Here is a 14,684-nt window from a genome sequence, read left to right as displayed (position 1 = left end):
CATTTCACGCTGCCAACCCAGTTACCCAACTGTCTTTCTTTTTTTCTTCTTTTTTAAAATCGTTCCTCATCTGTCCAAGAACATACGCTGGACGTAAAACTTTTTGGAACGATTGCAACCGTATGTAAACACGACAAAGGTCAGACTCCAGTTGATCGGTGTGTCATGTTCAAGTCATTAAGTTGTTGTTTCCTGCGTTTACTTTGTTTACGTTGAGTCATTCGAATATCAGATTCATCGGACACTTGCACTTGATGCTCTCTGTGATAAGTGGGTTTTTTCTGATTTAGTTTAGAACTAATTGTTGATGTTGCAGCTCTGTGTCTCAGCAGGGACATTCCCACTACACTAGACATGACTGCTGTTTATCTTGGCAAGGACGTTATCATCAATTGCAGCTCAGTTTGTCCAGGCTGTCATTTCTCCATACTGCAGTTGTTTTTCACGGTCTTCCTCAGGGCGCGCCTGCAGGCAGGTGGTTGGAAGATGGTCACCCATATAAACTTCATCCGTCCATCTCTTCCCTCCCTTGACCTAAGCTCCTCCTGCCTCAGACAGTCTATTTTCCAGCACTCATCCAGAACAGCGTGTGCAAGGTGGCCATTCTTGGATTATTGATTTTTTTTCCCTCTTCTATTTTTCCCATTTGTCTCACCTCGCTGTACTCGGTCTGTTTGATCGCTCTCTGTGACTAGGGGTCAGCATTTCATGTTGCAGTCCTCCCACTTAGGGAAATGCTACATTCAGCAGTGACCTTGTGAGGGGAGGTGGGAGACCCTGTCTTAAGACTGCTTTACGGATATCCAGCTTTTCACTAATTGTTGTATAAATTAGATGATGGAGAAGGATTCAAGTTTGCTCTTGGAATATTTTTATTTTTTTGCAGTGGCTATTTACCTAAAGTAAGGCACGACTAGGAGGAGATGTGAACCTTGAGTAAGACAAAATCTAATGCTTTTATTTAAAAAAAAGAAAACCAAAAATGCTACAAAAATAAGGTTACATAATGAACTTCAGGTTATGAATTCTGTTTATGTATTTTGATTTAGTTGCACAAACTTTAATACAAAAATATAGGGCAGCAGTTTTCAAGTACTTATTTTTTCTGAATATTATAACCTTTTGGCATTTTGCTCTTTAGAGACTAACACAAATATGCAGGGGTGACATTAGCTGGTTAAATAGTCTTTCTATTCAGCCAGCAGTTGGTTACTTTACACACAACCAGTAGCTTTTAAACATTACCTTAATAATAGTGATGGATAATTCTCCTTCTGGTTCTTGGCCGTCCTGGTTTTTCAAGAGTAGGAATTTTCTCAAACAGCGATTAAAGTGTTGTAGCCTTCTTTCATCCAGCTGACCATCAGTGTACAGTAACACTTGGGGAGGGACAGTGCAGTGTTATTCTACACATCCAGAAAAAAATACAGTTCAGCCTGGAAACTTTTTGCAATTTTGAGACTGTGAGATTTAAAACATCCATACATGTGTTGTGGATAGTTAATCCTGTTTTGTCAGACTATGGATTGGAGCTATTCTGTCTTGAATTTTGGGATCTTCAGACTTAGAAATCGGGTTTGGACCATTAAGAGTAAACTAACTGAATCAATGTAGGTCTAAACCAGTGGAAAATTCCTTGTTTCTGCTGAATTCACAACTTGGCAGTGTCCCAGGAAGTCAGTGAAGACTCTAACAAGCCTCTAATATTAGACCCACTCAGTTTCACAATTAAAAATGGATGAGAAGCAGACATGCTCGTTGTGTTTTTCTGCTCAGATGATAATCGGACGGGTCTTGCTGGTTTGACTTATGTCTCGATTCAAAGCGCAGACATCGTAATATACTTAAGGTTCCTGTGATGGGGCTGGCTGAGCCTGTGCATCAGAGCCTCTGTGCCGCCGTGGCTGGAGCCACAGACAGGTCAACCTCACAATCCCATCCCTTGCTCGTGCAAGTGATTTTATTTTATTTTTTTCCGCAAGCCTCAAGCTCTTTTCTCTGATTGGCTAAAGCACTTCACACAGACGGAGTCATTCACCTTGTGCCAAGGACTTGCAAGGCCAGCCACACTCTGCCATGCCAGCTCAGGTGAGGTGAGTATATGCCATTCATGAGGGATTCTGGCAGGTTCAAGCCTTTCCTTTCAGACAGAGCTTATGTCATTCCTAACACCATTCACTGCTGGTCATAAACGATAAATTTTGTTATCTGTGGAAAGCTTTGATGATTGTTTAAATAGCATGGCTAATTCAGGGGAACTGCACATACACAGACCCTGGATTCCTGCTTTAGGCTTAAAATACGGCAAAGTGTTTGCTTTCCTCTTTTGAGTCCCAATAAATTTGAAGAAATTCAAAAGGATGAAGATGCAGGATCAGTGGAGTGGTGTTGTGACCAATTACAAACCATTCATTAAAAAAAATATATTTTAATTTCTCACACGGCAGTAAAACTTTTTGCAGTTTTTCCCATAGAACAGTAAATTAAAACAAAACAATAGTTTTTCCTTTCATATTTAAAAATTAGCAATAACATTACTGTCTTAATAACATTTTTATTACGACTGCACGATATTAGACATCTGTGATGTTCATGCAGAATATTGCATAATGTTAAAAGTTACAATTAACCTGCATTTTCCTGACTTTTCTTTTCTCCTGCATCACAGTAACATGAGCTTAATCATCACAGGTATTAAAATAGACCTGAGGATTTGGTATGAAGGGCACTCGGGGTCCATCCAAATGGTCAAATCTATTGTTAACGTGCAGCGCTTGAACAATTACTTGTTCAAGCACTTGAAATGTATTTACCTATCCAGTATTCCATCCAAGCAGCCACTGGTGTATTGCAGTGACAGCTGTGATTTAATCTATTATAAAGCTCAAATTTCTATAGTAAGATAAAATATTGTTTTCGAAAACTAGCCAAAGTTATAGAGCTGTGTCTCTCTCCATTGATGGAAATCTGCAAACAAAGCAAAATCCTGCAGGTTGTGGGACAAAGGTATCTGTGCAAATTAAAGCCATCTGAGAAGCATTTTCAAACACATTCTTTGCTCTTTTTGTTTGACAAGTTATAGCTTTTTTTGTGCAACTTGAAATGTTTTCTACATAATTACTTCAAAATATGAAACAGCTGGGTCCAAGCTAACATTTGAGACAAGAAAAGCTCTGATCTAGGGTTACATGTTAGATTGTTAAATTCATTTATTGAGAATACAGAAGAGCCTTAACCTTTCTATTGTAATTCGTTATTAATTATTCACTATTCACACTGTTAATAACTTCAACTGTCTATAGAAACTTACATTTACACAATCACCAGAGAAAGCATGGGCCTCTATGTTGGCCAATCACCGATCAGGTCTAGTTGAGCATAAAATTGTTCGATTCCGATACATAGCTAATATTTTGGTGCATCTCTTAAAAAACCAAACAAGCAAAAAAGAAGTCAAAAATAAATAAATAAAAAACTGTGTCCCTATACTCAGACAGAAAGTCATCCAAATTCACAAACACATATTGCTGAAAAGAGCAGAATACCTTTCAGATTAAGGTTAAAGGGAGTTTATGAATAGGTTGGAGCTTTTAATGGCCTAATAGATGGTATGAGTCAAAAGACAGAATTACCTCCATGACATGTCAGCTAGTTTTGTAAAGACCTGGTCATTAAATGTTCATTCCACTCAGATGTGCTGGAGCGGGGATTCATCCAAAAGTTGCTGCAGGCCTCTGGTGGTATTAACATGATGAAGCCTCACCAGTGTCAGGACAACAAAAAACAATCTTACTTACTTAAACTGAAATTTTATGTTTCGAAAAGTATGTGACAATTAAAACATAGAAACTGGTGTTTAGTGAAAAACGTTACAATATTTTCTTTCTGTACTGATGATCGTCTATCTTGTGCGTCCAGAGATAGACAAGTTGGTGATGTCCAAATACCCCGCATTCTGTTCCCCGAAAGCTTTATGTCCTATGTCCTTATTTAGATCTTTGGGGAAAAATGGCAGCTGGAGACAGATGCTGCTCCTTATCCAGCTCCTTCCATCCTGTCACGCTCTGGCAGGATGATGGGTCTCTGTTCTGCTGGACTGCTGCTGCAGGATTGGGCCTTTAAGCAACACTTAAACAGATGCTTTTCTTTTATCATGGAATGCAGACTCTGTAGCTGAGCCCAAGCTGAGTGTTGAGTTTTTTTTTTTCTTTACATGACGGGACCCCTGCCTCGTCCCTCTCTGCAGGGTTCGGGTGATTAGGGAGCTGATCCATTGGCACGGTCTCAATGCATTAGTTAGAACAATATGTTTGTCGTCAGAGCTAAGTAATAACTAATCTTGCATAACGCTAATACCAAGTCTGGGTGTGGAGCCGAAGTAGCAACAACAGCTTTGGGTGTGCTAATTGAGGGGCTTTGAGGATGCCTGTTCAGTGTACTGCTTGATTCAAAGACCAGATTAAAATTTTACTTTATTTGCTCTCTTCTCTCTTAATGCTTTGCAAATATGCACTTGTTAGCTTCATAACCTGTAATTGCGAAACCAGGTTTAGGGGAAAATCTCTAAAAAGGTTATGTTGAATTATTCATCCCTGCAGACGACCTCAGGTAGTGTGCGACAAATGATTGGCAGGCTGATGAATCATTGGAGGGAGTTCGACCGGCAGTGGAGTGTATCAGCAATCAGCAGCGGCGGTGACAATAAGCTGGGGAATCCAATCTGCTAATGGGCTTGATGGAGTGTGAAGTGTTAAAGGTGAGGCAGCTTCTTGCTGTGCGCCCTTTTAACTGAAACCGCTCTTTATTTTGTCAGATGGAAGCTGCCATGCGGTGACAGTAGCTCCAGCTCTGGTTGCTGAGGCGTAGGTCTTTATTAGAGAATAATTACTTCACTCTCCAGCTGATGTCTGTGACTTTGCTGGAGCCGCTCTCTTCTAATTATGCCACAGCTACCTTTTAAAAATGAGCTGTGTGGTTACACAGATTTTCTTTTTTTTTTCTTTTGCTTCCCCTCCTCAAGCTCAAATTGTGGTATTAGGAAATGTCAAGGTAAGCATTCTTTGTAGAGATAACAGCTGGTGTTTTTACAGAGGAGAGAGGTACTGGCTTAACACGACAGCAGCCCTGCATGAAGCAATTCATCATATCCAAGTTAGAGTTGCGTTGCTTCTGAGAAAGTTTGCCTCGAAAGTTGTGCTTTGCAAGTTTTGTTGCGTGAAAAGTTCACAAAATCTTCAGGTAAACGGCAAACACAGACCTCCTGGTGAACCCCTTAAGACCAAATGAGTGATACTCACCCTGTCATCAGATGGTAATCACCCTAACGCAATACGCTGTCGGCCTCTATAGGAATTCAAATTGCTGCGTTTGTTTCCAAACAGGAGCCGTGAAAGGGGGCGCCATTGCATTGTGATGCATTTAGGGTTTCCGTCGGTTCTGGGAAATGGCCGTCCAACTGTCCCCCCCCGGCCCCGTAAGCCCTGCCTCCCAAAGGAGCTGCTCTTCCACCAAATATAGGCCGATATTTAGTCTCCATAGCGGCTTAGTATTGATGTTGGTGCAGGTTTCCGCAGCAGATGTCCCGGTGCGTGATTCCCCTGATAGAGATTTATGGGAACGGTCCTGGAGCGTCTGACGGCCCGGAGGTCAAGGAAAGGGCATTACACAAATCAATGGGATTAATATGATTGAGTTCTGATGGGTAATCCTTCTGGCTGTGGTGAAGCAGACGGAGATGAGCTGGATTATGGTGGTTTAGATGAACAAAAATAAAATAAATAAAAACATTGGTGGACTTTGGTTTTGCATAATCTAAATTCCCTTCTCTAAAGAAGAACTTCCACCCTTCTGCTGTTTTCTAATTACAGTGTACACATATTATCATTTTTATATCCGCAGCTGGTGACATCTACATGATGAATAATGTTTGGAAAGGGATCCAGCTCTGCACTCTCCTGTGATCACTTGCCATCTGCCACATTAGCTTGGCTATAATCTACGGTGCGACACAGCAGTGTCATTGTGTTTGCGTTTCACGTTATTACACAGCCCCTGTATCTAGTTTATCGCATTTCTCCACAGCCTGGCCTCAATCCCAGCCCTGCACCGAGAACAAAAAGATTCCTGAAACCGTGTGTCTGTGGATAATTAAAGCCAGGAGACAAGGGGATTAATTCATAATCCCCGTGAGTTTTTTTTTTTTTTTTTTCCATAAACCTGCTGCACCGTCTCTACGACGACCACTGCACCCAGGGGGAAATGGGCCCTCAGTGTTAACTGGGCTGTACATTATCACACTTTCCTGTTTAAGTTTGCACTCACTTCAGTCTCAACATCACCGGTAGAACCATTCACCTTGCGGAGAAAGATTGTGCTTTATTTGGACAGAGCTTGCAAAAGTATTTTATATATGTCCCTTTTATATATCCCTTCAATTTCAAATCTCATTATGTTATATTACTGTATTTTATGGGGGGGAGTTTCGTGTGTTAAACCAGTGGTTCCCAAAGATTTTCTGGGCCCCCCTATGGATTACAATAAAATCCACCCCCTTTTGCTTTTAGTCAAACTAAGTTTTCTCATCTTGCATTTCATACTTGGAATACAATTCTGAATAATTTCATTTCTTTTGAAAATTAAAATATGACTACCTGGAAGCCAGAGATGTCAGCATAACTACATTAAAGATGTACTCTTATACATTTTGTAAGCAATATCTGCTTGTTATTTTGATTGTTGTTGTTTATAATTTTTGTTTTGGACATCAGAGTGCCAGGGCGACTAGAGATGGAAAATTCACCAATTGGCTTCAATGTCACACATAGGCTACTCTTAGTAAATATATCATCCCAGTTTTTAAAGGCAGACTGGACTGAGCCAAGCAGGGGACAGAGCTAACATGGTGAGGAATTTGATCAGTTCAGATGAGGCCAAACTTAAATTTTTAGGCTTCACTCAAAATGCTATGTAGAAGCAAACACTCCAAATGCCCTTAGTACAGTGAGACATGGTGGTGGCAGCATCATGCTGTGGGGATGTTTTCCTTCAGCAGCGACAGAAAAGTGGGTAATTGTTGATGGGAAGATGAATGAAGCTGAATGAAGGGCAGTTCTGTAAGAAAAGCTCAGTGGCTCAGTCAAAGTCCAGACCTAAATCCAACTGGGAATCTGTTGCAAGACTTGAGGATTGCTGTTCACAGATGCTCTCCTTCCAGTCTGACTGAGCTTTTCCAAAGAAATGACAAACAGTTCTGGCTCTGAGTGTGCAAAGCTGGTAGCAAATGCTTGCAGATATAAATGCTATTGAATAATTAATCTGTCGAATAATGTGTGACAATACAATCTCTTAGGAAAAAAAACCCCATATGGTCCCTTATTTTAATCACTTCATTGAATACTGTTCAACAATATTTCAAACTTCTTCTCTGCACGTGGAGCTCCGGTACTCTCTGTTCATTTCAGCTTTTCTTGGAATCAAATAAAGGATGTTAAGCTATAAAAGGAAATTTTATTCTGCAGGGACCTCTTCCATCCTTTGTAGAATAACATCTGGTAGCTTCTCCATTTCACCGGTTTTTTTTTACAGATGGCTCTCTATGAGAGCTGGCTGCCTGCAGTCAGGTTTGTCTCAGATTTGGTCATTTACTGTTCTTTGAACCACTGGACCTCTGGAATTTAGACCCGTCGTGCGCAAGACAAGGCAAGACATGCCCTGTCTTGCGCCTTTTCTTATTGCTGTCATTAACTTTTTATCCTTTCGTTATGCGCTACATCCTCTATAGCTTGCAGGGTGGCTGGAAGTCGTTTGCATTGAACAAAGTTGATTCCAGAAAGTTTTAATCACACTTCTTTGGTTTAAAGGGACTTCAGCCAGATTTTTCTCTCTATTTCATTCTTCCTCTCTTGACGTGGACCATCTGTGTCTCCATGTGCAGCTAATCGAGCATGAGTTGGTTCGCAAATGCATGGATTCTAAGGAATTAATTAATCAGCCAGGGTTTGGAATTGGCCAATTTTCCTAAAATCGGTTGATTGATGAGCGGTAGGTCTGGATTTCTATTTTAGTTTTTGTCTATTCACTAAATGCATCAAAATTCCTACAATTTTCAGTCAGTAAATCCAACAACCAACTGTATTCCAATGCATGTTTTTTATGTAAAATTAAAAAAAGGAAAAAGTTAGGGACAAATTCTTTGATGTTTAAATGGGGATGATTTTGTAATCGATTCATTTTCAGTTTGATTCAGGACTCTTTTACTGTTAGAAGAGGTAGCATCTAAACTATGAGGCAAGATATTAAATAAAACTAAAACTTCATAGCAGTATCTCTACTAAAACTTAACCAAATACAATAAATTGTCCACATGTGTGTTGTCCACAAGCAGTGGAGAAAGCTTGTGTAAGGGCGACATTATGATTAGAACAACTACCAAAGAGCACCTCATTAACCCAAATTTAATTGCACCCGTGGGTTTTTCTGGCTTTCCACCAAGCTGACCAGCCAAACAGGCATGCAGAGGCCTGTCATTTTCCACTTTGCTGCACATCTGCCTTTCCTATTCAGAACCGTGCTGTGGGCACAGGGGATGTGTCCCTTTCCACTAATTTCTTCCCTTCTAGATGTCATCTCCTTTTCAGAAATGAATCGTCTGCCCCCACCCTTCCTCCCCTTTCCAAGTTCCTAGAGAAAACTCCCCCACCTTCTCAAACTCCTGCGTACAAACTGAGCCATAAATCCTGAAAACACGCTGCTGTTAAAAGCCTGTAAACTTGAGCACCCCGTCTCTGTGGCGAAGGCTTCTAGCAAAGGAGCGCTTAGTAGGAATCTAATAGCGCACATTCCTCATAAAGTGGGACTGTTTGGTTATTTTCCACCTCCTTGGCCTAATTAAAGAGCTTCTACTCGTTCAAGGTGCCCCATATTCTTCCAAGGAGGCAGTGTCAGCATGTCATTGTTTCATAAAGTGCTGAGAAAAATTATTTACCCACTTACAGATTTTCTTGGGGTTGTTTTTCCTTAGAAAATGCTTCAGATGATCAAACCTCCTTTTGTTAAATCTTGATCTTACTGTAATGAACCACTTTACTGTGCAGTTTAACTAGCACAGTAAATCAAGTCTGATCATTAAATCATTAAATCAAATCTGTTGAAGCATTAAGTCACTTAAGTAGAATTCCTGAAGCATGAATTAGGATAAAAGATTTTAAACACACTTTCTGTGGAGTTTCAAGAAAAATTTGTGTTAAATAAATTCAAGAACGATAAGAAACAAATACATCCGCGTCTGTCAGTCTGGAAAAGGTCACCAAGCCTTTTCTGTAGTTTTGGGACTCTTGAAAACCATTATCAAGAAATAATAGACCAGTGGAGAACCTTAATAGGGTTGTCGACTGACCAAAATTACCCCAAGAACGCAATGACAGTTTATTTAGGAAGTCACAAAAGAACCCAGAATGGCATCTGAATCCGTCCAGGCCTCGCTTGCCTCAGAAACCATGAAAAAGTCCGGCCATTAGCTTGTCACTTTAAGCTCAAGTATGCTTATTCAGCAGGATGATGATACGAAGGACTTCTGGAAGTCCATCTCTGGATGGCTCATTGACAGAACAAAACACACAACAAAATAGAGGTATTATAGTGGCCTAGTCAAAGTCTGGATTTAAATTCTAAGAAGTGCTGCATCATCTCTTAAACAACTTGGTCAAGCTCAAAAACCTTCAAAAGTGGCATAATGTTAAACAATTCTGCAAGAGTAGACCAAAAGGTATCTTATTTCTCAAACACAAAACTTATTACAGGAGTGTCACAACCAGTCAGTAGGGGGCGGTTACTTTCTCACACACGGAGAGATTACTTTCATTAGATTTTTTTCCTGAAATGTAAAATTGGTTGTTATTTGCTTTTGGGTTTACTCAGGTTGTCTCTGTCTGATTATTAATATTTGCTTGATCATCTGAAACATTTAAGTTTGTCCAAAATATCAGACTGTACTTGATGATTCTTCTACGCCAAGTTAAGGTGTTTGAGGATATAATGTTACTTGTTTGCTGGTTAACATCTAAGCTGAGTTTCAGCACCAGTGTTGCAGAAAGCAATGCAATTCACATGGCGTGTAAAATGTTGCTCTCTTTTCTTCCTGTAGCTGAACTGAGATACGACTGCCCTGGAAACCAAAGCAACACACTGCTGACCCGCAGCTCTAATTTTATTTCTCTGCAAGGAAACGTAAACAGAACTGAGTCAAATAAAGAAAAGTGTATATTCCCATCTGTGTGCCTCGACTGTGTGCACCCTGCTCGATCTGAAGTGACTGAGTGATGCTTCGCTCTGTGTTAATCCCGATTCTGCTTGTCTGTTTCAGCTGCCTTTCTGGGAGACATTGCTTTGGATGAAGAGGACTTGAAATCTTTTAAGGTGGACCGAATCATCAATTTGGCTCAGAGAACCGTTCAGACCATAAATCACACAGATACAGGTAATGACAATAAGAACCCACTGGACTAAAGAGACAAAATAGCAACAATGTTTGGGATCTTTGCTCTAAATCAAATTGGGTGAAATAACCATAATTGCTGCATTGCTGGTGTATGCCTGTGGCATTGTGTTGTCTGAGGACATCATGCTGCATTCTGTCAAGCCACTCAGATCCTCTCCACCCTGCAGCCATGTACGCGTTTGTGTGTGTGTATTAAGCCCTCTTTAAATGTGCCTAAAGACGGGTTATCGGCACACATTGCTACACCTCTAAGATTAAGTTTTATAATAATTGCATGGCTTTGTGGAGCTGAATAAAAAATAACAGCTGTGAGTCAAAGCAGACCAGAGGCTTTCCTGCTCTGTAGGATCCAGGCGAACAGGAACCAACAAGTGTGTCCAAGTTGGCGTCTGTGTTTGAACAGGGCTAGTTTGCTGCTCTTTTGATTTTACTAACAGGCATATAGAGCGAGAGGGACTCGTTGAAAGATTAAGAATATATTGCAACATCTTAAAATATTACCTTGAGGGTTGATTTGTGGCGTGAATGGGAATCCCTCAGTCACAGAACTGGAGCAGAGACAGACTGTCCGTACGCAATGGAACTGGTTAGTCACAGCACATTTCGTTTTTATGTAGTGAATAGCTACTCTAATTTTCAGAATGAGCACCTATCAGCTGCAGTGTTCCATAAAATACATCAAAATCTGGACGCAGCATTTCATAATAGTAATGTTTCTTGGGTTGCTGTTAGCTTTAGTCATTTTACTGTCTACAGTACTAATGCCCCTAGAACTTCTCCATATTTTAAAGTGAAATGTCATGCAACAGAGCAACATACACTACTGCATCACTCTGAAATGGAAGGAAAGGGCTGTGTTCAGGTTATTTATTAATGCAGAAAGTGTGATGTGCATTGGAGTTTAGCCCCCTAAATAAAATCCAGGATTGTCCATCTAAATTGTACAGAAGAGAATTGGAGCCACTTTAAACTCAGAATGATGGTTATAATCTCAGAGTTTTCTGATGTCAAAAATCTGAATTCTGAGAGAAAAAAAAGTCAGAATTTTATTTTATTTTTCCAGTGGCCCTAATTTTCTAATGTATAATTGACAGAATAAGAAAGCCCACCATGTGTTGACATTTTAAAATGTATGTGGTTGTAATGTAGCAGAATGTAAACAAGTTCAAGCAGCTTGAATTATTTTGTAAGACAGTAAGTGAAGTTTGGAGAACAATTTTCTGTGTTTTTGACACCAAATGCATGATATGTACAAAATAGATTTCATGCTTCATCAGTTGTATATAATACTAGTATTAATAATAATAATAATAATAATAAAATCAGCTATTACAATTGTTTTTTGTGCATGCTTTGTCTCTGCATGTTTTATCAGTGAACTGAGATGATTTGCCTATTGTTTTCCACAACGTGTGCACAAGTGAACGTGCTAATTGTTCTCACCAGGCAGCCAGCATGGATTTCTGCAGACTGAGCTGCAGCAGAATAGATTTTTCCTTTGCACATTGTGCATCAAATTGAAAGGAAATCAGGAGTTTCATAGTGCTTCTAAAGCTGCTGCTACAAATGAACATTCTCATAAGGGATGACCCAGCCCTTGGTGGAGATTCAAGTCAACAATGACGGTTTTGATTTTGTGGTGGATGAGAAAAAATAAGAGACAAAGGGGCGTTTGTGTTACTTGTTAAAATGATCCCTTTTTATCAGCAACTCTATGATGGGAAGAAATGATGCAATTGGTTTTCTCAGCAGTTTTTCAGTCTTGCTCATCAGACTCCCATCAGTTTCCCCTCCTACACAGATTTACTGCTTCTTTTTTTTATTTCTTCTGTTTCAACAATGAGTTGTTTTCTCATGAAGGCTATGTTATTCAGAGTGAACTTTTAAAATATTTTTTTTAAATTTGCTGTCTCAGGACTAAGAGCCAAACATAATTACACATTGTCTTCAATTGTTCCATGTTACGACCACATCTTCAATCCATTACGCTGGGATTTTATGTGACAGATAAACACGAAGTAATCCCTAATTGTGAAATGTAACAGAAATGATTGAAGGTTTTTAAAGATTTTCTTTCTAATAAATGTAAGGTATTGGTTTCTGCTACAATAAAATCTTTTGGAGGATGTCTCTACTAGATTAGGTAATTTACAGACTGGAAATTGTTCCCTTTTCCTTTGCAAACTTGTTAGCTCTAAGGTCTGGAGTTTGACTAGGCCAGTGCCATAAATATGCTTGGACCTAATCTATTCCATCATAATCCTGGCTTATTTTAATTCAACCAAGAAGTTTGTTTCTGGAAACAAATCTCTGCTCTTGATACTCCTTACAACAATGCAAAAGAAACATTACTTTGAAAAAGAAAGTGTCTTGTTTTTTGTTTTGCATTTTTATGTAAAAAAAAACACCTTAAAAATTGTTTAAGTTGGTTATTTTTTATTTTTTACAACTGCAGGACAATTTTTATTTTTTTTGGTGATGTTTTGAAAATGTTAGTTTTAAGCTCAAAGTCTTTGAGGTTGGGAGGCCTCCTTTCCATCACCCTAATCTTTAGCTCCCTTCACAGTTTCTCTGAGATTCAAGTGAAGTGGGTCACTTGAGAACATGAATATTACTTCCAATCAGATGAAACATGTAGTCAATAATAAATTATTACTTTAAGCTTAGTTATGCAAGGGAGTTTCCCATCCATCCTCATGACGCTGGAGAAGAAAAGGTGAAATTGCCTAAAGACAGGTGTGCTAAGCTTAGTGGATGCTATTAAAAAAAAACTTGAGGCTGAAATTGTTGCCAAAGTTGGATCAAAGTATAACGCTGTGAATACTTATGTAAATTAGATGGAAAGAGATTAATGTAGCACAATTTGGCATAAGGCTGCAACATAACAAAATGTGGAAACTGTGAAGCGCTGTGAATATTTTCTGGATAGACCTTATACACAGATCGAATCAAAAAAGAAATGTTTCTTTTGTTAATCTTCGTTTTTAGGTTGGGGCTCGGTCTCCATGGTAACGTTCATCTCAGATTGAGTGACATTAAAGTAGTGAAATTAATTTGCCCGAAATGTCTGCCTCCTCTCATATCAACATGAAGAAGGGTGCAGGCGAAGGGAAGAACAATGCTGTTGGAAGAACATGCCTCTTTAATTAAATAAAAGTCAGAATTTAAAATGAAAACTAATTATGGAGCTTGAAAGCATCAAGGCTTTAAAGAGTCTCTTTGAATAAATGCTCAATAAACTTTCACTATTGTCTCTACAGAAAATGTTGGTTAGTTTTTGCTGTTTTAATTAATCAAAGGATTGTTTTGTTGTCTTGTTTTGCTTAAATCCACAGATTCAGTCAGTAGCAGTGATCCAAACAGACAGGGTGCACAGCGCAGGAAACGGGCCGCCACCTCCAGACCTGAGCGTGTTTGGCCTGAGGGGGTCATACCCTATGTCATCAGTGGCAACTTTAGTGGTAGGCAGCAACAACTGACTTGTTATGTTCTGTATCTGTTTAAAATATAGCTTCATAACAAAAAAAACCCCCTGAAGATAATATTTGTGATTACAGTAAAAGTGAAGATAAATAGCTCTTCTAGTCATCACTATGGTTCCATTTGAGAAGTATTTGTTGTTTAAGTAACACCGACCTAATTTATTTTTTTCAGAAAAACAGTCTTATTATGCTTTTAGTGATCATTGGTAATACATGAGAGGTAAATTAAATCATGTTTCAGTAAAAAAAATTACATCTTTTTGCCATATGATTATCAGTAGCTGTGCAAACCAAAGGGAGAAATGTGTGGCTTGTATTGAGGCTTTGACCTGCTCATAAAGATATTGTCAAATTTGTATTTCTGTTTAAGAATGTATAAAAAGTTCTAATTTTGAAGTGTTCAGTATGGTTAGTGCTGCTAGGAAAACAAAAAACACAATCTTAGTGTGTATTTTAAAAAGACTGAGAACATTTCAACAGAGGTTGAAACACAAACCGATAAAACAGAGCACTCTTTTTAACCCTCCTGTCATTGACTGAAAGTCTTGCTCTCTCCCTCTGGTTTCTTAAAGCCTTTGACTTCACTTAAACATGTCATTGATGCTAAAAGTAGATACTTTTGAGTCTTCATTCAGTAGCAGCATCCACACTGAAGAGTGCTTACCAATATTAGTCAACGGTTTCTTAGTTGAAAACAGTCTTTATTC

General features: G+C 39.1%; 1 protein-coding gene across 1 annotated transcript in view; it reads left to right on the top strand.

Annotated features, from left to right (window-relative positions):
* bmp1a (bone morphogenetic protein 1a) overlaps positions 1-14,684 on the top strand; it is a 38,181-nt gene that overhangs the window by 1,162 nt on the left and 22,335 nt on the right. Inside the window, exons 2-3 of the mRNA XM_032578110.1 lie at positions 10,361-10,474; positions 13,831-13,956. Coding sequence (XP_032434001.1) covers positions 10,361-10,474; positions 13,831-13,956 — 240 coding nt within the window. The remainder of the gene's footprint in view (positions 1-10,360; positions 10,475-13,830; positions 13,957-14,684) is intronic.

This window comes from Xiphophorus hellerii, chromosome 12, assembly GCF_003331165.1.
Source record: "Xiphophorus hellerii strain 12219 chromosome 12, Xiphophorus_hellerii-4.1, whole genome shotgun sequence".
NCBI lineage: Eukaryota > Metazoa > Chordata > Actinopteri > Cyprinodontiformes > Poeciliidae > Xiphophorus > Xiphophorus hellerii.
This window is presented reverse-complemented; position numbering and strand designations above follow the sequence as displayed.